Genomic DNA, 23,448 nt, shown 5'->3' with positions numbered 1-23,448 from the left:
CAAGTGATTTTTCTTCATCTCAGCTCTTTGTCTTGCAACAAAAGCTAATGTCTGTTGCATCTTAAGTTACCTTGGTGTCAACAAACCCTTTCGCTGTAAGGAACGAATAGATAGTGGTGTGTCAGGGGTGCCTAGGACCTTGGACTTTGTTGTTTTCATCAGTGTTGTTGGACTTTCACTTGATGTTGATTGAACATCTGGTGTGTGTGATGTGTAATCCGAATCAGTGGGTCCAACATCTCCAGTGGAAGGCAGACTTGGGTCAACATGCATATCAACACCATGGGGAGGCTGAGCATTGTTCAGATCAAAGGGTCCTAAGGCTGGGCTGTGAACAACATCAGTGATGGAAGGAAGGCTTCTTGTTTGATAAGAGAACTCAGTGGAAGGCGTAGTAGGACTGGGATCCTCAGACATAGCTACATCAGCTTGAACATCAGGCAGGTCAGGGACTGCTGTGAATTTTACAAAATCTTCAAGGCATATCTGTAAAAAAATAAAATGGAGGCAATTATTTTTATAATTATGCATTGCTGATAACACTCATATTCCAGAATCATCAGCAAGTATGATTAAATATAGTACTCAATTTATTATTTTATTACTTAATATTATTAGAGACTTCAGGCAATTAACAGTTACATATACAGCTACAGTTATTGAAGAAAAAACAGTATATGGGGTCATGCTTACCTTTGTGTAGCTGTCCATGTCTGACTGACGAGTGAGGTGGTGCTCATATTTCTGCACTCTCTTTGCCAAATGTCTTATGTGATGGGGATTGAGCGTACAGTGGAGCATTTCTTGGATAGCTTTCACAGTTTGAGCTGGAGACTTGTCGCCGACATAATAAAGTAACAGCAGACGTCCATACTTTAGTTGATCATGTGTAGATGGCAGCTGACTAAAGTTTTCCTCCAAAAACAACCGGCCCCTTCCTGGCTCTAGCTTCTCACTACATTTACTTTTCTTTCTTTTGACCTTTGGCATTTTTGCTGAATACACCAGAAAAAATGTGTAAGTGGAGGACACTTCATTTTTTGTTTACAGTATTTTCTGTAATATATATATATATTTTATATATATATATATTTTTTTTCACACCTTTGAGTCCTTTCTTAAATGTTGTGGTCTACAGCATAAATGAGGAAACCCTCGTATTAGTCACACTAACTACATTAGACCATGAAGATTTCCTCTCTCTGTCATTTACTGGTGTTAACTTACAGCCCCCTCCAGAGGCTCACTTCAGTAACTGCCTTCTACTACTACATTATCTACAATGAGAATAGCTCCATCTAACAAAACAACTTAATTATAGCTTTACTATTTGACACCAGATAAATTTCACGCACACTCTAATATATAGCAGATTTTGCGGGTGGTAAAACTCCCGTGGTCGTCGTTCAAATTCATTGAAATTTCGTTTCACTTGTAGTTTAGCAATTAAACTAAATGTCTATTACAATTTCAGGAATGTTTTTACTCCCCTTCAGCAAAAACGACGACGATTTTGCGAGCAACACACTTTGGCGCACTCACACGGCCAGTAGTTCAACAGGAAAGAAGGTGACTGAAAACGAGAAGGTATCTATGGTTCTTCCGGTGGTGTTACCAATGAAAACCCGGAAATTACACCATCAACAAAACAACAGAAGCATTTTTTTCCGTAACACCGCACGTCGCCTGAGGCGATCCGAAGTTGCGTCGAGCGGAACCAAGATGGCAGCCGCGACAGCGGAGATAGTCGCGTACCTATTATAAGGAATAAAATACAAACCCCACTTATATTTGTTGGTCCTTTGTCATTTTCCTGTGGCCACATATGGACTTGTCTTACTCTGGGGGATACGGTGAATAAGCTCAAGTCCCAAAAAGTCGGTGTGTTCCTTTAAGACAAAGTTCTTAAAAAGCTTGGCTCTGATCCTGAAGATGTATCTACCTATAGGCCTATTGCCAATCTACCTTTTCTGGCGAAGGTCTTTGAACGGGTCATTGTTGGCCAGCTACAGCAATATCTGTACAAATATTTATGTTTTTATGCTGTTTCTACATTATTTTGGAGATTTAATGTGAAAGTATTACAATATCAAAATATATTTAAAACTTTACTGTTTATCGCGATTACCAAAAAATGACCAAAAATCCAAAAAAATTATTAGTTTATTTTTTAAATCGATTGACAGCACTTATACTCTGCTATTTTTTTGTATTTTTGGAAAGTGTCTGAGAACATACGATTCCTTATAGACATTTGTGTTCTTGTCCAACAGCTGTAAGTCAGTAAAGGACAATGGCTTCTGTTGAACAGCATGATAACACACCAGATGAGCCGGAAAACAAAAAACCAAAAGGTAATAGTGATAAAAGAAAAACATATCAGAAATGTTAAAGTGGTGATTTAAGCAATGTAATTAATCTCTCTATCTCTATTCCAGTCCAGATGAGCAGCAGTGTTGATGTGAATGCTGGAACAGGAGCAACTGTAAGCGCTCCTGTACTCACTGGAAACACCATCACAGGCCCAGTGAACTTCAACTACAGCTCAAACACTGCGGGAAATGGTAATATAGAATATATAAAATAATGACCATAATACAATTCATATAATACAAATATAATATAACAAATTGTAATCTTTAAAAAGACACAGTAACTGTGCTTTCTAAGACACACTGCTTATTAACAATCATATATGAAATAATGCTTGTTGTGAATCCTATTCTTAAGGAACTTTAGTGTGTAGCCATATTGTTCAGAAATGATTTAGGTACTTGTCAATTTATTCTTCTGTGTAATTGTATTTATTGTCTCTTTCCTTCGTATATATTGACTTATTTTCTCTTTCCTCACAGAGCCACAAAAAACCTCAGCAATGGAGAAACAACTAGAAGGTGCGACCATCATTTCTTCATTGGATGTATTTTGAATTCAGAGAAATGTCATGTAGCTCTTCAGTTTCAAAGCTATTTTTGATAAAGTTGTGGGGCACAGTTGCGTGCGTGTGTGTGTGTGTGCGCGTGTGTGTTTGTCTAGACTTGCCTTGAACTGCTTTAGCTGTGCATTTTCTGGAAAATAATTGCACACCTTAGAAAGTTTGTCAGCCAATCAGAATCAAGCATTCAACAGCCTCCGTAGTATAATTACATTTAAAGTACATGCATTTAGTTAACATTTGTAGTTACAGTTACGTTAGCCCTAACTGTAACCCAACACTTGACCCAAATGCTAACTCTAACCCCTATAATCCTAACCCTTCAGCAAACCCATAACTCAGCTCATTAGCAGTAAATGTGGGAATCATCCAGAACAAAGTGTAGTCACAGTAAATCCATAGTCTTGTATTAAATGTTAGTACATAGTAAAGGCACCTAATAAAAAGTGTAGCCTAAAAATAAAACTCTTTTTGCCTGTTATTTAATTTGCTTACATTTTTTTAAACAGAGGACTTGCAAAAGTTTTTGGAAAAACACAAAACCAGCATGCGGAAGAAAGCAGAATGTATTTCTGAGGGCAAAGAGGAAAATGAAGCAGAACTCAAAGTTGTTTACACAGAACTGTTCATCACAGAGGGAGATATGGCAGATGTCAATCAGGAACATGAGATTCTGAAGAAGAACAAACAAACACAGGACAAACCGATCAAATGCAATGATATTTTTACTGAATTGAAGAAAAACAATGAGGAAAAGATTGTGCTGACAAAGGGCGTCGCTGGCATTGGAAAAACTGTCGCTGTGCAGAAGTTCATCCTGGATTGGGCTGAAGGAAAAGCCAATCAGGATATACACTGTGTGTTCCTGCTTCCATTCAGAGAGATTAATTTGATGGAAAATGAAGATTTTAGTCTCCATAAGCTTCTGCTGGAATTTTATCCTGAACTGGAGGGCCTGGAGAAATCAAGGTTATATAAGGAATGCAAGCTAGCATTTATATTTGATGGACTTGACGAGAGTCGGTTGCGTTTGAGTTTTAAAAAGAATAGATCATTAAACACTGTTGAGAAAGAATCATCTGTAGACGTGCTGTTTACAAGTCTGGTCAAAGGGACTCTGCTTCCATCAGCTCTCGTCTGGGTGACCTTACGACCAGCAGCAGCCAATCAGATCCCTCCTCAGTATGTGGGTTTGATCACAGAGGTGAGAGGATTCACTGACCAGCAGAAGGAGGAATACTTCAGAAAGAGATTCCCAGATGAGACTGTGGCCTCCAGAATCATCTCACACATTAAGAAATCTCGTACTCTCTACATCATGTGCCACATTCCCATGTTCTGCTGGATCGCGGCCACAGTACTTCAGAATAACAATACAGAGAACATCAGCACAACACTCACTGAAATGTACATTCACTTCCTGCTGATACAGATGAACATGAAGAACCAGAAGTACGATGAACAAGAAGAAAGAGAATGTAAAAAGCTCTTACTTTCCAATAGGGATATGATATTAAAGTTGGCCAAGCTAGCGTTTGAACAGCTGAAGAAGAAAAATGTTGTGTTCTATCTGACAGAATGTGGTATTGATGTGAGTGAACACACAGGAATGATCGCTGAGATCTTTAAGAAGGAACACGGATTTCGTGAGTCAAAGATCTTCTGCTTTGTGCATCTGAGTGTTCAAGAGTTTCTTGGTGCAGTGCATGTGTTCCTCTGTTACCTAAACAAGAACATGCAGGAGCTTCAGTGCTTCTTTGATAAGCCCAAAGATGATATCACATTAGATGAGCTACTGCAAGAGGCTGTTGGTAAAGCCAGGAAGAGTGAGACGGGACATCTGGACCTCTTCCTGCGGTTTCTGATGGGCATTTCACTGGAATCCAGCCAGGAACTGCTCCAAGGCCTTCTCACAGGCACTGAAGACACCACAAAGAGCATCAGACAAACAACTGCATACATTAAAGAAGAACTAGACGGATACATCTCAGATGAAGCTTCAGTCAACCTATTTTACTGCTTACTTGAACTCAAAGACAATTCATTATATGAGGAAATCCAGAGATACCTCAGTCCAGATGAACATCCAGAAAGAAAACTCTCCTCTTCCATGTGCACAGTGCTGGTCCACACACTGCTGACGTCAGAGAAGGTGCTGGACGAGTTCAACCCAAAGAGGTTCACTTCATACTACTACTACAAAAGACTCATTCCAGCGGTGAGATGCTGCAGAAAAGCCCTGTGAGTAATTACACAATTTCACAACAATTAAAAGTTAAAATACAGTTTGAAATATCTTGTTGTTCACACTGTCAACTCAACATACTCAGGTTTTACTTTCTCATTCGCTGATTCACTGTGTTCAAAAATTAAAGGAAATGATGTCTCATAAATATGGCTTGCAAATACTTTCCCCTGTGTGTACTGTAGTATGAATGTACCAGTGATGTTTTCTCTAAACTCGCGGTTCTCAACCGAGCGTTCAGAGAACAACGGGGCGTTGGAAGCAAGATTTTTGAAAGGGGGGCGTTCAGGTGTTAAAGGGTTAGTTCACCCAAAAATGAAAATTAAGTCATTAATTACTCACCCCCATGCTGTACCAACCCCGTAAGACCTTCGTTCATCTTCGGAACACAAATGAAGATATTTTTGATTAAATCTGAGAGGTGGATCACTGCTACATAGGCTGCCTAAGGGAATGAAACTTGACGGCCCAGAAAGTCATTGAAGAAAATGTTTAAATATTCCATGTGCCTACAGTGGCTCAACTATAAGTTTATCAAGCGACAAGACTACTTTTTTTCCGAGAAAAAAAACATAAATAACGACTTTATTCGACTATTCCTTTTCTTCCTTGTGGGCCTGAGACGAGAGTTCAAGAGATTTCCACGACGCATGCGCGAGAACTGAGAAGAGGACGTTCTTCTTCTAATACTTCTTGTTCAGTTCTCGCGCATGCGTCGTGGAAATCTCTTGAACTCTCGTCTCAGGCCCACAAGGAAGAAAAGGAATAGTCGAATAAAGTCGTTATTTATGGGGTTTTTTTCGGGAAAAAAGTAGTCTCGTCGCTTGATAAACTTATAGTTGAGCCACTGTAGGCACATGGAATATTTAAACATGTTCTTTAATGACTTTCTGGGCCGTCAAGTTTCATTCCCTCAGGCAGCCTATGTAGCAGTGATCCACCTCTCAGATTTAATCAAAAATATCTTCATTTGTGTTCCGAAGATGAACGAAGGTCTTACGGGGTTGGTACAGCATGGGGGTGAGTAATTAATGACTTAATTTTCATTTTTGGGTGAACTAACCCTTTAATGGGGGGCGTTCACGGGTTTACACCAAAGATCCAGGCAAGACAAGATTAAAGATGTAATTACTTGCAAAAAAATGTGCCTACAACATTCTATAATCTGCCAGTTTAATGCAACATGTAAGCTATTTATTGTTTTTTTTGCAACGACTTTATTATTTTTTCAGTCATAGACCAGCGCTCAAGCAGTGACTAGAATCCAGCGCTGAAAAGAATCAGCATTCACGTGCTCAAACGTGTTTAGCGCTGACAAGAATCAGCATTCACGTGCTCAAACGTGTGTTTAGCGCTGACAAGAATCAGCATTCACGTTCTCAAACGTGTGTTTAGCGCGGACAAGAATCAGCATTCACGTGCTCAAACGTGTGTTTAGCGCTGACAAGAATCAGCATTCACGTGCTCAAACGTGTTTAGCGCTGACAAGAATCAGCATTCACGTGCTCAAACGTGTGTATAGCGCTGACAAGAATCAGCATTCACGTGCTCAAGCGTGTTTAGCGCTGACAAGAATCAGCATTCACGTGCTCAAACGTGTGTTTAGCGCTGACAAGAATCAGCATTCACGTTCTCAAAAGTGTGTTTAGCGCTGACAAGAATCAGCATTCACGTGCTCAAACGTGTTTAGCGCTGACAAGAATCAGCATTCACGTGCTCAAACGTGTGTTTAGCGCTGACAAGAATCAGCATTCACGTGCTCAAACGTGTGTTTAGCGCTGACAAGAATCAGCATTCACGTGCTCAAACGTGTGTTTAGCGCTGACAAGAATCAGCATTCACGTGCTCAAACGTGTGTTTAGCGCTGACAAGAATCAGCATTCACGTGCTCAAACGTGTGTTTAGCTCTGACAAGAATCAGCATTCACGTGCTCAAACGTGTGTTTAGCGCTGACAAGAATCAGCATTCACGTGCTCAAACGTGTGTTTAGCGCTGACAAGAATCAGCATTCACGTGCTCAAACGTGTGTTTAGCGCTGACAAGAATCAGCATTCACGTGCTCAAACGTGTGTTTAGCGCTGACAAGAATCAGCATTCACGTGCTCAAACGTGTGTTTAGCGCTGACAAGAATCAGCATTCACGTGCTCAAACGTGTGTTTAGCGCTGACAAGAATCAGCATTCACGTGCTCAAACGTGTTTAGCGCTGACAAGAATCAGCATTCACGTGCTCAAACGTGTTTAGCGCTGACAAGAATCAGCATTCACGTGCTCAAACGTGTGTTTAGCGCTGACAAGAATCAGCTTTCACGTGCTCAAACGTGTGTTTAGCGCTGACAAGAATCAGCTTTCACGTGCTCAAACGTGTGTTTAGCGCTGACAAGAATCAGCTTTCACGTGCTCAAACGTGTGTTTAGCGCTGACAAGAATCAGCATTCATGTGCTCAAACGTGTTTATCGCTGACAAGAATCAGCATTCACGTGCTCAAACGTGTGTTTAGCGCCGACAAAAATCAGCATTCACGTGCTCAAACGTGTGTTTAGCGCTGACAAGAATCAGCATTCACGTGCTCAAACGTGTTTAGCGCTGACAAGAATCAGCATTCACGTGCTCAAACGTGTGTTTAGCGCTGACAAGAATCAGCTTTCACGTGCTCAAACGTGTGTTTAGCGCTGACAAGAAACAGCATTCACGTGCTCAAACGTGTGTTTAGCGCTGACAAGAATCAGCATTCACGTGCTCAAACGTGTGTTTAGCGCTGACAAGAATCAGCATTCACGTGCTCAAACGTGTGTTTAGCGCTGACAAGAATCAGCATTCACGTGCTCAAACGTGTTTATCGCTGACAAGAATCAGCATTCACGTGCTCAAACGTGTTTAGCGCTGACAAGAATCAGCATTCACGTTCTCAAACGTGTGTTTAGCGCTGACAAGAATCAGCATTCACGTGCTCAAACGTGTGTTTAGCGCTGACAAGAATCAGCATTCACGTGCTCAAACGTGTGTTTAGCGCTGACAAGAATCAGCATTCACGTGCTCAAACGTGTTTATCGCTGACAAGAATCAGCATTCACGTGCTCAAGCGTTTCGTGCTGACAAGAATCAGCATTCACGTGCTCAAACGTGTGTTTAGCGCTGACAAGAATCAGCATTCACGTGCTCAAACGTGTGTTTAGCGCTGACAAGAATCAGCATTCACGTGCTCAAACGTGTTTATCGCTGACAAGAATCAGCATTCACGTGCTCAAGCGTTTCGTGCTGACAGCAATCCGGCGGTGGCTAGAATCACACAGAGGAATGGAAAGTTGACAAGCCATTAAAAAAGTATTGACTTAAAAACCACTTATATATTTTCAAATATTTTCAATAAACCATGTTCTCATTTACTCCAGTGACGAATTTTATATTCAAGACTGTAAAGAGAAAATGAAAATTTGATGGATAATTTAAATATATTCTGGAACCACATTTTGGTAATGTATTAATTCCGCCGTCACATCTGAGCGCAAAACGCTGCTTGGATAGTTTTAAGATAGTTAAAAATAATTAATAATACAATAATAATTATTTATTATATATAATTAATAATAATTATTATTATTGTTTGGGTTAGGACCAAGGGTTCTCAACTCTGGCCCTCAAGATCCACTTTCCTGCAAAGTTTAACTCCAACCCTGATCAGACTCACCTGCCTGCAACTTTCTAGTAATCCAGATGACTTTGATCAGCTTGTTAAGGTATATTTGATAAGGGTTTGATCTAAACTCAGCCATAAAGTGGATCTCAAGGGCCCTGAGTTAAGAATCCCTTTTGTAAACCCTACATGAAAGCACATTAATATTGCTGTTTGTTTTGTTCTCCACACAGGTTACATAGCTGTAATCTCACCGAGCAGTCTTGTGAGAGTTTGTCTTCAGTTCTTCAATCCTCAAACGTCCTGAGAGAGCTGGACCTGAGTAGCAATGACCTGCAGGATTCTGGACTAAAGCTTCTTTGTGATGGATTGAAGAGTCAAAACTGTCAGCTGCAGATACTGAGGTAAATGGTTTTGTTTTTCTTGTTCAGATGTCCCATGTGTACCTTCACTTCTCAGTCTTGTGAGAGTTTGTCTTAAGTTTGACTTCAGTTACAACAGAGAGTATAATGGGGATAAAGGAGAATTAATTTGTTACATTTATATAACGCTTTTCTGGGCACTGTCTATGAAGTAATGTATCTAATTAGTGAAATATTTAACAAAATATAGTAACGCCTATATAGCTGTGGTGCGCAAACTGATAAGAGAAAAACGCGCAGTGGATTGAGCTTGTGGCGGCATAGATGTGCAAGGTGGTTAAGCGCATCCCTTTTTCACAGGCATCAGTGGAAAGTTTGTAGTTCGGTCAGATACATAAATGGCAAAGAAAGTAAAACGAACCATGTATTACTAAGGTTAACTGACGAGAGAGAGCGCGTACTTCTGTTGTATGCTCTTGGTTGCTGATCGTTTACTTAGCACACGTGTCATTTGGATTAAAACTAAATCGTATTTGTAAGTAAAACATGAACTGTTACATGATTTATGTATAACGAGTGGTTCCCTACATGATTACAGGACATTTGCAGGTCAAAAAATTTCATGGACGCAAACATCCGAAGAGTGCGACCTGAAAGTGCTTCAGACAGCCTGTGAATTGAATTGAATTCTTTTTCATGTCTTGCGCTTGAACAGACCAATTCACATAAAATTATGTAAAACATCCATCTTGGCAAGTATCCTGGTAAACATAGTCGGTTATATCTTAATATGCGTAATCACAGAAAACGCATGTACAGTACAGCAGGCTATATTCGATGTGCATTCGGTCAGCAGCAGTCTAATAAAAGCGTAATGTTTCTGACTGTTAATCAAACTACAAACACAAAGTAATTACTCCCTGCTATTGACTGAATTACTTTTTTAACTTTATTAAAGATTAATCTATATTTAATTTATACAGTGATTAACATGCAGTATTATTTCACATTTGATTACTTTAATCAAATTATATACCTGAAAACTATTGTTAGACCTACCTTAAAAAACCCAAAACAACTGTTTATTTCATTTGTGGCCTTTCTTTGTTGTTTTGTATTTATTTGTGCTCTTTTTAATTTATTTTCAACGCGATCACCTTGTACCCAAACCATTTCGAAACTAGGGAGACATTTGTCCTCCGATTACATACAAGCTCCTCGGGGCCGCGTTTGCGGGACTCATGTTTCGCGCTGTAGTGGTTTAAAAAAAGTGACGTGAGTGGAAAGGCAGCGCCGTGTGTGTGTGTGAGAGAGCGGGAGGCAGAGTGGCAGAGAGATGCAACAGAGTTGCGAAATTGCAGGCGTGGCTCGAAATGGCTGTTATTTCAAATAGCGTGGCATATTTTCAACTAATCGGTTAACCGGTTTCAACCGGCTAATGAGGCTCGGTGGTTGGTCAAGAAAATTTTTAGTTTTCGCCATCCCTAATCAAAATTGGAATAGAGAGTTGTGATATGTCACTGGTATCTAAACATTTGAACCACTGACCCAGTCCTCAGCACTGAGCCCTGCTAGAAAAGCTCTAAATATGTGCTGTGCAATTAAATGATAGATAAAACATAATGGAGCAATTCATACTTTGCACGTGACGTCACAAGTGCTGGCTGGCGGGCAAGAACGTCGTTCTCTACCAAGGAAACCCAGTAAACTAATCAAGGATCTTGCCAGGACGTCGCCAGTTTTAATATACAAAAGTCGGTGTTTTGAGGTGTAAACGACATGCCAGATAGTTGTTGTGCGATTGGATGCACTATTATTCAGCATAATCGGGTTAAGACCGTGCATGTAAACGCGCTCATTCCCCGAAAGTGAAAGTAGAAACGGACTGAGCTTTCAGCATCTGTCGCTGCATTAACGCCACATTCTCTCAGAGACGACGATGGATATAACGGTATAGCGACTAACTTAATTTACTGGCTTAATATTTCTCTTGTGGACCTATATTAATGACAGTAAAAAATTAGAAGAATATTTCTTTTTAAACAAGTTTTTGAAGCTGCTTTTTATTTTCACAAGACTGCTATTTTGTTTCCATAGCACATTAACAAAACATTAATGACACTAATAACACTAAAAACAATACAATTACTAAATATTAATAATATCACTAAAATGATATAGAGCTCGGGATTGTTTCGTCATTTTAGTGATATTATTAATATTTCGTAATTGTATTGTTTTTAGTGTTATTAGTGTCATTAAACGTTTTGTTAATGTGCTATGGAAACAAAATAGCCTCACTATATAATTGATTGTAGGCTAGTATTGGAAATTTGCCGTTTTTTCAGCGTTTGTTGCCCGCCAGGTATCCATGGTAGTCATGTGACTGCAAAGTATGAATAGAATGAACAGTGAAAGTAACAGAACCTCATACAATACATTTTAACATGCTAAAGCTTGAAAATAACTGAAGGAAATGTATGTTTACTAAACAAATTAAGCCAACTAATATGATTCATATTCTTTAGTTTTCTCTACCCAATATATTAAAAAGTTACAAATGTAGTGGAAATACAGGTATGGTCTCGGCAAGTACCAAAAACGAAAGTATCTGTATCGGACTCGTTCTATAAAAAGTGGTATCGGTCCATCCCTACTTAAAACATTACTGACTGCATTGAATTGAAGACATTTGGACATATTTCTGTGTGTATTTGTCCATTTAAGCACACACCCGAAGCCCAAAGTAGCCTATACTTGTCCGTGTTTTGCTCCGTTTTGGATTTGGTGCACAGAAAGCCGCCTGGGGAACAGCATCTTGTTCACAGGTCAATACTCTTTTAACATTACACTTCTTTTTAGTATCGAGTACATCCGGAAGGAGGAGACTGTGTATGACAGTCATGTTAAACGATTTGGATGTCATGTAGGAAGGGCGACAAAAACAGTTCAAAGCCAAAGTCAAAAAAGAAAATTCTATTAATTGCACAGCCCTAGTCATGAAATCATCTTTGAGAGCAAGGGGGCCACTGGTGGTTTGGGCAACTTGCGTACTTTGCATATAGGGAGCACCGGCTCTGGATGTCATTGTCATGGTTAAAATTAAAATCCCCCTGGTTAGTAGTTCTATAATCATCCTCTGGTGAGATGTTGAGAGATTTAATGACTTATTTCATATTCAGTTGATTTCATCTTAGGCTGTGTGGCTGTAAGTCAGTTGTAGATTGTACAGTGGACACATATGAACATTCAGCAGTGTTCATTTTACTCTGGGGATGTGCTATGTGTGCTTCAGATTATAAACCAAGGGTTCTCAACTCTGGCCCTCAAGATCCACTTTCCTGCAGAGTTTAGCTCCAACCCTGATCAAACTCACCTGCCTTCAACTTTCTAAAGTTTGTTAGCTTGATCAGCTTGTTAAGGTATATTTGATAAGGGTTTGATCTAAACTCAGCCATAAAGTGGATCTCAAGGGCCTGAGTTGAGAATCCCTTTTATAAACCCTACATGAAAACACATTAATATTGCTGTTTGTTTTGTTCTCCACACAGGTTACATAGCTGTAATCTCACCAAGCAGTCTTGTGAGAGTTTGTCTTCAGTTCTTCAATCCTCAAACACTGAACTGATAGAGCTTGACCTGAGTAACAATGACCTGCAGGATTCTGGACTAAAGCTTCTTTCTGATGGACTGAGTCAAAACTGATCACTGCAGATACTGAGGTCTGAATTCAAATACTTACATTTGATTTTCATTTTGCATTAATTAATGAAAATTACTCTGCTAAGATTTATTCCTTATGCAATTACATTGTGTTTTTCTTGTTTAGATGTTCCATATGTAATTTCACCGAGCAGTCTTGTGAGATTTTGTCTTCAGTTTTACATTCCTCAAACTCTGTCCTGAGAGAGCTGGACCTGAGTAACAATGACCTGCGGGATTCTGGAGTGAAGTTTATTTGTGATGGAATAAGGAGTCAAAACTGTCAGCTACAGATACTGAGGTAGATGGTTATCCATTAAACAATTAATATAGAAATATATTATCACAACAAATTATGATTACATTTAGTCAACAAATCTGCTGTCAATGGAATGCCAGAACAAGCGACAAAAACATTTGCTGGGTTGTAATTGACCATTTCCATCATTATGGACATGACATTTGCAGTCAAAAATTGATGCATTCAATACCAATATATTCATCACCACACCAGTTAACATCATCTCTGGGGCTTGACCTTGCTAGCTGCTTTCTTTCTGCTTTCTTCTCCAGGATGATACCACGCATCAAAATCCCCAGTAATGTACACTGCTCAGTGTTTATATAATCAAAATTCAGTTTGTTAAAAAAGTAACACTGAAGCAGTGTAGAAGTTAATGAGATAATTAATCACTTCAGGGTTTCACCCCTATACCTAAACTCACTACTTCGGTGCCCTTTAACTTTACTGTTCCCTGCTGGTGGAGCGACCTGCCTAAAGCCAGATTTTTGCCACAATTTGGCTGTCAGAGACAAATTTTGTGAATCCTTAGAAGATTCCTCTGCTCCTAGGTCAAAATCTGAAATGTTTGATCACTAATTTTACATGTAATATTACATTACAATGGTCAATCAATGACTATTGCGATTAAAATTTGACCTCAGACGAAATTCCGGCAGTGTGACTTCTCCTATGACAACCGTCAAAACAAAAACCAATAAGAGCGCAGAACCCCCTGTTTTCTTTTTTTTTGAGAAAATTCATTATCATTATTAATGCTATGCTAATTAATGTTTTTGTGACTTTTATTTCCTTTATTTTATACTTTTATACTTACTTTATTTTCCCACCCCCCCGTTATCGTCACACCCATAGTCAAGACGGCAGCACATAAAGTTTCACACACGAGAATCACAAAATAACAATACCACATTTTACACATTTAAGAACAAAATAGATTTTAAGAAAGAATCTACAGAAAATAACAACTGAAAATACAAACTACGCAGGTCATTGTGTGAAAGAGACTGATTTGAATGCCAAACTAATGTCATGTGGACTGTTGTTGTATGTCTTTATAGATTGTCGGGCTGTATGGTGACAGAGGAAGGCTGTGGTTATGTGTCTTCAGCTCTGAGTTCAAACCCCTCACACTTGAGAGAGCTCGATCTGAGCTACAACCACCCAGGAGATTTGGGAGTCAAGCTGCTCTCTGAGAAACTCAACGATCCAAACTACAGACTGGATGAACTCAAGTATGTAGAGCAGGGAGAGTTTTGATCAACCCCTCGGAGTCTTGGGCTATTTTGGGCGTTTTTGAGTTTTTTTTGTTGTTTTTTTGCGAGACATAAACAAATGTTTACCATACCAATGTTTGGTATAATTTTTTTCAGCACATCGCCACCTATATGACCAGACAATTAGTTTTTCACTTTGATGTACTGTATCAACATACTGGACTCAAAATCACACAAAAAACACAAAATCTGAATAGAAAAATTACAGCTTTTCTACTACAAAAAACACAAACATGCTCAATGAAGCATTTTAAAAGGTTTGAAATGTAAACACAAGTTGTACATGTCAACATATACAGGTACAATTCAGATATAATCAAGCTATATACAAAAAAATATGATTTACACTGAGAAACGCAACGATCCAAACTACAGACTGGATAAACTCAAGTATGTAGAGCATGAAGAGTTTTGATTTAAACAACTCCAAAAAGAGCATTACAATGTTCACTTATTACAAACCAGTTACACTGTATTATAGATTACATTACTACATTTAATAAAGTTCTAATTGAGAATTTACAGAGGTTTAGCTCTAGTTATACTACGTGGCTGTTGAATGCTTCATTCTGATTGGCTGATGAACATTCTAAGGTGTGCAATTATTTTCAGTAAACGCACAAGTAAAGTAGTTCTACCAGAAAGACTCAGAGAAGAGAATGACCTGGTGGTGGTGGGGAGGATGGGGGTGAACGCCGGCGTCAGTTTCTGCGAACATAGTAATGGGTGTTTACCGGGCTTAAATACTCCATATTAGGGATGTGCATTTTGTTGTATTTCTAACCCGCTGTAACCACTAGATACTTCTAAAACAATTCCATAATCCTCTGCAATCAAATATTGCCCTTACTTCTGAATTATACAAGTGGGATATCAATCCAGGGTACTCGGCGGGGCCTCTAGTCAGTTCAGTCTGGGGTTGGTTCCTTGTGGCGTGTGCTAATCTTAATATTTCATTACAAAAATTCTTGAAATATTGATAGAGAAGAATTACTCAGTCTTATTTAAAAAGTTTTACGAATCATCACTACATGATTTCGTTTTATTTAAAAAAGATCCAGAATAATACAAAGATAAGAATTCAAAAAACAAAAGTAACAAACACGTAAAAGTCTTCACCCGAGGTGCGGCCCCGAAAATATCTTTCTCCTCCTTTTTATATTAACCCTGTTCTAATGGGCCGCCCTCTAACTATCAGGTGTCATTATAGTGCAGCTAAAATTCCCTTATATGGTAAAACTCAGGACTAACCTAGTCCCTTATTAACATAAGCTTGCAAAAGCACTATTCAAAGTTCCTTTTTTCAAAACACATGTGGTTTCCACCACCCTATAAATGGCTTTAAGTAGTTTGAGCTTGCCCTGCAAATTCAACACCTCTTCATCTGAACATTGTATTTCATCTTCAACTATAATACTGTTTGCAATGCGTATTATCTTTTTATTCAATCTTTCGGCTTGTTTAATAATCTTTATTAACCCTCTGAGGTCTAAGGTGTTTTTGGGGTCCTTGAGACTGACATGCTCTGACATTTGTGCTTTTTTCAGTTATTTATAAACATGTTAATGGCAAAGGTGTAAATTCACTCTATATAGCACAAACGGGGCTACCGTAATATGTGAGCAACATGTACGTATATGTTTGTATTTTTTAAGGAGAATATTGTTTATGCGTGGTTATTGAAAAAACTAAAACTTAAAGTGTCTGAAATAAGGCCACAAAACACATACTAAATATGTGTTCACAAGACTTTTGACTAATGAGTGTTGTTGCCTAGAGTTTTTGCTTCAAAATGATCTGAAAATCATCCTGCCTAATCATTTATACAAAACAATACATTGATTTAAATTTTATAAGACACCTTTTGTTTTGAAAGGCAATATGCGTGGAGGCGTGTTCACACCTGAGAAGACAAAGGCTGGATAATGTGCCACATACATAATGAGCTGCATATTAATTAGCCCTTTCACACAGGTGTGTCACTGGGTCCCAAAGAATGCAAGGACAAAAGAAATTTTCTATATATACATATATTACAATTAGAAATTGTAACCAATTACAAATAGGTTACAATTACAACAACAATTACAATTTTAACAATATTTCAAGTGTATTCTTTCTTTGTAAAAAGTATACATTTTATCATACGTATTAAAAAAGGTAAGGATTCATTAGTTTGAATATTGGAACAAACACTATAATAACATCTTAGTTGATAATTCAATATACCTACTTTATTTTTGACAAAACATACTATAGTATATTTAACTATGAGCAGAAATTGGTGAACAAAAGCGTACCTATTTAATATGACAGTAGTCTTTTTTTTACAGCCAAAACTTTATAATCTATGCAAAACTAATCACAAAATCTTGTCTAAACATTCATATTTAGTCTGTAACATATTGTGTATGATATATTAGCATATACATGGGAATTTGCAGTTTGTTGCTTATACAGACATTTTATTTCAACATATTTCAGTCTATTTTTACTCATCTTAGTAGGCTATAGCAATATAGTTTGGATGTGTTCATTTAAATTTAATAACATGTTTAGTAATAGATGCGAGAGTGAATGAACGGCACAGACACGCGCTGTATGTAGTAACGTTAAACAAAGCGCCTGAGCCGTTCATTCATCATTTAGCCTACACACAGACACGCAATTCATATTTAAACAGTCTTTTTGCGGTTTACAGTCAGACACTATTCAATATCGCGATTAGAACAAAGCACTTAAGAATAAATGACTTACTACATCAGCTGGATCCGTTGCTCCTCGAAATGAAACTACCAGCACTTCTGGTATATTTTCCAGGGTTATTAGATAGTATTATTCCTCACAGCGTAGGGATACGCTGTGTACACAGCTGTAGTAAGATACTTACTAAACACGATGTGTTTTATAATCCAGCTGGTGGGCGTTGGCATGTTTGAATGGCTTGCCTTAGATCATTTGCGTTTGAATACCGCGCGCTCTCCGTGGGCGTGGCACATTAACGCATAATCAGGTATAATGAGCTGGAAAGAAAAATACTGACACCTCTCTCTTTTCATACAGATTACATAAACTGAGAATATTTGTTTTTTCATGTAAATTAATTAATTTAAAAGAAGAAAGTTCAAGCTTTATTATGGAAAAACACTCGTGCCTGTATGACAAGTATTCGCGGAATTACAGTTAATTTTCGGACGCGTTTCAGAATGGACTTCACTGACAGAGAGAAGGCAAAACTAGCATCATGTTTATTTTTCTTTATTTGACTAAAACCACTATACCCTGTTTTTATATTGTGAGTATACACAAAAAAATGGACACTTAACAGGATCGAATGATGTATAACACAAATATGTAAAATCAAAATCAACAGAGTATTTTGAGTCTCTTTTGCACTGATAAGAAAAAAAGGGAGACTATCGCGCCGGCGCGATAGCCGACCTCAGAGGGTTAACTGCTGTGCCCGATGAATCAGTTCGTCTCGAGGAAGTTGAGCCTTAGTGGAGGATCTTCGCCAGCGCCTTTCTCTCCTTCTCCGTCTTGCGAGCTCTCTTCGCGTTGTCTCTCTTGAGGTGTTCAAATATAAGATCGTCCATAGAAATCTTAACCTTGTTTGTGACATTAACATTTCTAATTTCTGAGTCATCCTCATCTGTTACACTTAATGCATTCAGCCAGTCTTTAATATATACAATTTCTGGGAAGTTTTCAGAAGAAGGCTTTTCAGAATAAGATTTATCAGAAGACTGCATACTCAATTGCTCTCCAATATTTATTACACCCTATCTTGCAGTCTCCGGATAAATATTCCTAGTATGTTTAGCTGTTTGTGGTATTCTATCACTCTCACATTCATTCATTATCATAACACCAATTGTGTGGGAGGTGTTCCCGCAAGAACACTGACACACTCGCTCGTTGAAAACAACGGATTCCTCGTTTCCTGGGATGACCGTTCGGGGCGACTCGTACGATGTAGAAGGGGCCGTCCACGTCCAAGATGTGAGAGTTTTGAATGAGACCACAACAGAGATGCGGATGTCTAGGAGAGCTTGACGGGCGTAGACTAGAAGCGTACAGCAAGTTAGACACACAGCAAACAACCAGAGAAGAAACCACGATGTGAAACTCAGGAAAACACTGACGATGTACAGACTCTTCTCGTACTGCATTCTGGGAGTGACGGAGACCGAGCTGCACTTCCTCACAGAAATGCCAACATATCAGAGAGCACTATTACCCAAAATATTAATAACATATTTCCCCAATTTAATCCAACTCAAAAACTCAGTTTCATTCTGGGTGAAGAAGCCATATGTTCCATTATATCTGCAAGATTTGTAGCATCTCCTGTAGATGACCAGAAACAAGCAAACATCTAATAAACACACTCCCTCACAGCCCAAGAACACACACACACACAAGTATATAATGTTTAATTTCTAAGTTCAGTTGTTACATGATTTCTGTTTTATACTTTATTTATTTATTATTATTTGTTTATTTTATTTTATTAGTGATTTATCTTATTATAATTTTTTGCAATATCTAGCCATGAATATACATAATATTGTCTTTTTTATTTAGTTTTATTATTTTTTCTGTACATAGAAAATGACTTGGAACATTTAGTAAAGCCTATGTTGTTTTAATGCTTTGGCAATTCAAAATGTAATTGTCATGCCAATAAAGATTTCTGAATTTAATTTAATTTAATTGAGAGAGATTGTGTGTGTGTGTGTGTGTGTGTGTGTGTGTGTGTGTGTGTGTGTGTGTGTGTGTGTGTGTGTGTGTGTGTGTGTGTGTGTGTGTTTGTGTCTTTTTGTGTGTGTGTGTGTCTGTTTAACTGATTAACTGTGTGTGTTTTGTAGTGTGGATCATGGAGGAGAGAACAGGATTACAGCAGGACCACAGAAATGTACGTACACACACACACACACACACACACACTTACCTTGAACATGGTGGTTATAATCTAAGATAAATCACTTATTTAAAAATAATTAATTACATAACAGAAATTGCAAACAAAGTAGTAATGATATATATATACATATATACACACACAGTGCCTAGCATAAGTGAACACACCCATGCTAAAGTTGAATGAAAAGAGGAATAAAAAATCATCTTTTGGAAATTGATCTCAATGCCTTAATTTAAAAAATGAGGAAAAATCCAACCTTTAAAGACACCAATTTTCTTTGTGAATGAATAATGTATCGCAAATAAATAAATGTTCTTCCTTAAAACACAGGGTGCATAAGTCAGGACACCCCTATGTTAAATTCCCATACAGACAGCAGATTTTTATTTTTAAAGGCCAGTTATTTCATGGATCCGGGATACTATGCATCCTGATAAAGTTCCCTTGGCCTTTGGGATTAAAATATCCCACATCATCACATTCCCTTCATCATACTAGAGATCGGCATGGGGTACTTTCCATAAGATCATGTCTCAATGCAAATCAATACAGCTTTTAGGCTAACTGAAATAACACCATGCCATTCTCTAGGTATGGTGAAGAGTGTGTGATGATCTTCATTACAAACAGGCGTCATGGGAAAAATGTGTTAACATTTCAAACATGTTAGTTTTACATTATTTGAAACTGCTACGACAGTAAGTGTGTGTGTTGACATTTTAACCAGGGTTCAACAAAAGGTAGGCGTTAAATGACTACACTCCTGCTGTTGGTGTATAATGGGTGTGTCGCGTAGTTTTCAGTCAGTGGACTGTCATTGACTGGCGAGAGCAAGGATTTTATTTCAGTTGTAGCCTAATGTAGCCTTGTATTACACACACACACACTAACTGATGTGTTTTCTCTCCATCAGATTATCATCAGTTCACACACACACACACACTGACTGTTGTGTTTTATCTCCATCAGATTATCATCAGTTCACACACACACACAGACTGATGTGTTTTCTCTCCATCAGATTATCATCAGAATCAGAATCAGAATCAGAATCAGAAAGAGCTTTATTGCCAAGTGTGCACACACAAGGAATTTGTTTTGGTACTGAGGCTTCCAGTGGACATATACAGATACAAATACAACATGAAACATAATACTACAAATTATAAGAATAAAAAATAAAAATATAAATATATGAGAATAAAACTATCACTGTTGGGTTTAGTCAGAATAGACATTTTCAGATTTACAGATTATGAACCTATTTACAGTGTTTTGAATATTATAAATAAATAAATCTACATATAAGTATCACCTGAGTTGTAGGATATTGCACTAAACAGTGGGAGTATTGCACTTACAGGCATATGCCTTGGGAGGAGTGTTAACTGTTCAGGAGGGAAATGGCCTGTGGGAAGAAACTGTTCCTGTGCCGAGATGTTCTAGTGGCCAGTGATCTGAGTCTCCGTCTTGACGGTAACAGTTCGAACAGGTGGTGTCCAGGGTGAGTGGAGTCTGTGATGATTTTACCTGCTCTCTTCCTCACTCTGGAAGAGTACAGGTCCTGGAGGTTTGGCAGGGGGGCACCAATGATCCTCTCCGCAGTCCGGACTGTCCGTTGTAGTCTCCTGATGTCTGATTTGGTAGCTGAACCAAACCAGACAGTGATGGAAGCGCACAAGACAGACTCAATGACGGCTGAGTAGAACTGAATCAGCAGATCCTGTGGCAGGTTGAACTGCCTCAGCTGGCGAAGGAAGTACAGTCTCTGCTGGGCCTTTTTCACAGTGGAGTCAATGTGATTGTCCCACTTCAGGTCCTGAGAGATGATAGTGCCCAGGAACCTGAATGACTCCACTGCTTCCACAGTGCTGTTCATGATGGTGAGTGGGGGGAGTGCTGAGCTGTTCCTCCTGAAGTCCACGATCATCTCCACTGTTTTGAGCGTGTTCAGCTCAAGGTTGTTATAACTGCACCAGACAGCCAGCTGTTCAACCTCCAGTCTGTAAGCAGACTCGTCACCATTTTGGATGAGACCGATGACAGTGGTGTCGTCTGCAAATTTCAGGAGCTTGACAGTGGGGTCTTTAGAAGTGCAGTCATTAGTGTACAGGGAGAAGAGCAGTGGGGAGAGAACGCACCCTTGGGGGGCTCCGGTGCTGATTGTGAGTGTCTTGGATGTGTGTTTCCCCAGTCTCACTCGCTGCTGCCGGTCCGTCAGGAAGCTGGTGATCCACTGACAGATCGAGGATGGTATGGAGAGCTGGGTCAGTTTGGCTGTGAGAAGACCAGGCATGATGGTATTGAAGGCCGAACTGAAGTCCACAAAGAGGATCCTTGCATAAGTCCATGGTCTGTCGAGATGTTGCAGGATATAATGCAGTCCCATGTTGACTGCATCATCCACAGACCTGTTTGCTCTGTAAGCAAACTGAAAGGGATCCAGCAGGGGTCCAGTGATGTCCTTCAGGTGGGCCAGCACCAGTCTTTCAAACGACTTCATGACCACAGACGTGAGAGCGACAGGTCTGTAGTCATTAAGTCCAGTGATTTTGGGTTTTTTGGGGACAGGAATGATAGTGGAGCGTTTGAAGCAGCAGGGAACTTCACACTGCTCCAATGATCTGTTGAAGATCTGCGTGAAGACCGGGGCCAGTTGGTCAGCGCAGGCTTTTAAACAAGCAGATGAGATGCCGTCTGGGCCTGAGGCTTTCCTAGTCTTCTGTTTTTTGAAGACTCGGCTCACGTCCTCCACACAGACCTTAAGCTCAGGTTGGATGGCAGGAGGGGGGAGTGATAATTGGAGTGCAGGAGGTGATGGTGAATGTGTGAAGTGCAGATCAGACCGGGTGTGTGGTGTGAATGAGGGCTTTTCAAACCGGCAGTAAAATGAATTTAAATCGTCAGCCAGGTGTTGATTGTCCACAGATCGAGGGGATGGTAACTTGTAGTTGGTGATGTTCCTCAGGCCATTCCAGACTGATGATGGGTCGTTGGATGAAAACTGTTTTTTCAGTTTATCAGAGTAGTTCCTTTTAGCAACTCTGATCTCCTTTGTCAATCTGTTTCTGGCCTGGTTATACAAGATTTTATCCCCACTTCTGTAAGCATCCTCTTTGGCATGACGAAGGTGTTTGAGTTTCCCAGTAAACCATGGTTTATCATTAGTGAATGATAAGAATGTCCTGGTAGGAATGCATGTATCCTCACAGAAACTTATATATGATGTTACAGTATCTGTGAGCTCATCCAGATCATTGGTAGCAGCTTCAAAAACAGTCCAATCAGTGCAATCAAAGCAGGCCTGTAGATCCTGCTCTGCTTCATTAGTCCATCTTTTTACAGTCCTTATTACAGGTTTAGCTGATTTCAGTTTCTGCCTGTAGATCGGTATGAGATGAACCAAACAGTGATCAGAGAGCCCCAAAGCTGCTCGTGAGACGGAGTGATACGCATTTCTTATTGTGGTGTAACAGTGGTCCAGTATATTACTGTCTCTGGTGGGACATGTAACGTGCTGTCTGTATTTTGGTAGTTCACGGGAAAGATTTGCTTTGTTAAAATCCCCAAGAATGATTAAAAGATAGTCTGGGTACCTTTGTTCCGTTTCAGATATTTGTTCAGCCAGCTGTTGTAGCGCCGCGCTCACGCACGCGTCTGGAGGGATGTAAACATTCACGAGAATGAAAGAGGAAAACTCCTGAGGCGAGTAGAAGGGTTTACAGTTTATGAAATGTGCCTCTAAATTAGGAGAGCACATCTTCTTCAGTGTTGTTACATCTGAACACCAACTTTCGTTAATGTAGAAACACAATCCACCACCTCTCGTTTTCCCCGCTAGCTCCGCGATGCGATCCGCTCGGAACAGCTGGAAGCCCGGCAGATGTATTGCGTTGTCCGGTATGGCTTCACTCAGCCAGGTTTCAGTGAAGCACAAAGCAGCAGAGTTAAAAAAAATCCTTGTTAGTGTGGGTGAGGAGAAGAAGTTCATCCGTTTTGTTAGGAAGGGATCGGAGATTCGCGAGATGAATACTGGGGAGTGCAGTGCGCAGGCCGTGCTCGCG

At 39.3% G+C, this 23,448-nt stretch overlaps 3 protein-coding genes across 3 annotated transcripts in view; all 3 read left to right on the top strand.

Annotated features, from left to right (window-relative positions):
• ttll1 (tubulin tyrosine ligase-like family, member 1) overlaps positions 1-23,448 on the top strand; it is a 327,240-nt gene that overhangs the window by 107,269 nt on the left and 196,523 nt on the right. The window lies entirely within an intron of this gene.
• The window catches only part of LOC143718368 (uncharacterized), a 295,554-nt gene that overhangs the window by 184,573 nt on the left and 87,533 nt on the right, over positions 1-23,448 (top strand). The window lies entirely within an intron of this gene.
• The window catches only part of LOC143718288 (NACHT, LRR and PYD domains-containing protein 12), a 26,241-nt gene continuing 6,241 nt past the window's right edge, over positions 3,449-23,448 (top strand). Inside the window, 6 exon segments of the mRNA XM_077209322.1 lie at positions 3,449-5,176; positions 9,049-9,219; positions 12,729-12,899; positions 13,007-13,180; positions 14,242-14,415; positions 19,329-19,375. Coding sequence (XP_077065437.1) covers positions 3,483-5,176; positions 9,049-9,219; positions 12,729-12,899; positions 13,007-13,180; positions 14,242-14,415; positions 19,329-19,375 — 2,431 coding nt within the window. The 5' untranslated portion in view covers positions 3,449-3,482.

This window comes from Siphateles boraxobius, unplaced genomic scaffold (assembly GCF_051911475.1).
Source record: "Siphateles boraxobius isolate OS27281-9 unplaced genomic scaffold, OSU_SipBor_1 61, whole genome shotgun sequence".
NCBI lineage: Eukaryota > Metazoa > Chordata > Actinopteri > Cypriniformes > Leuciscidae > Siphateles > Siphateles boraxobius.
The sequence above is the reverse complement of the archived record's forward strand: the minus strand, read 5'-3'. Positions and strand labels throughout refer to the sequence as shown.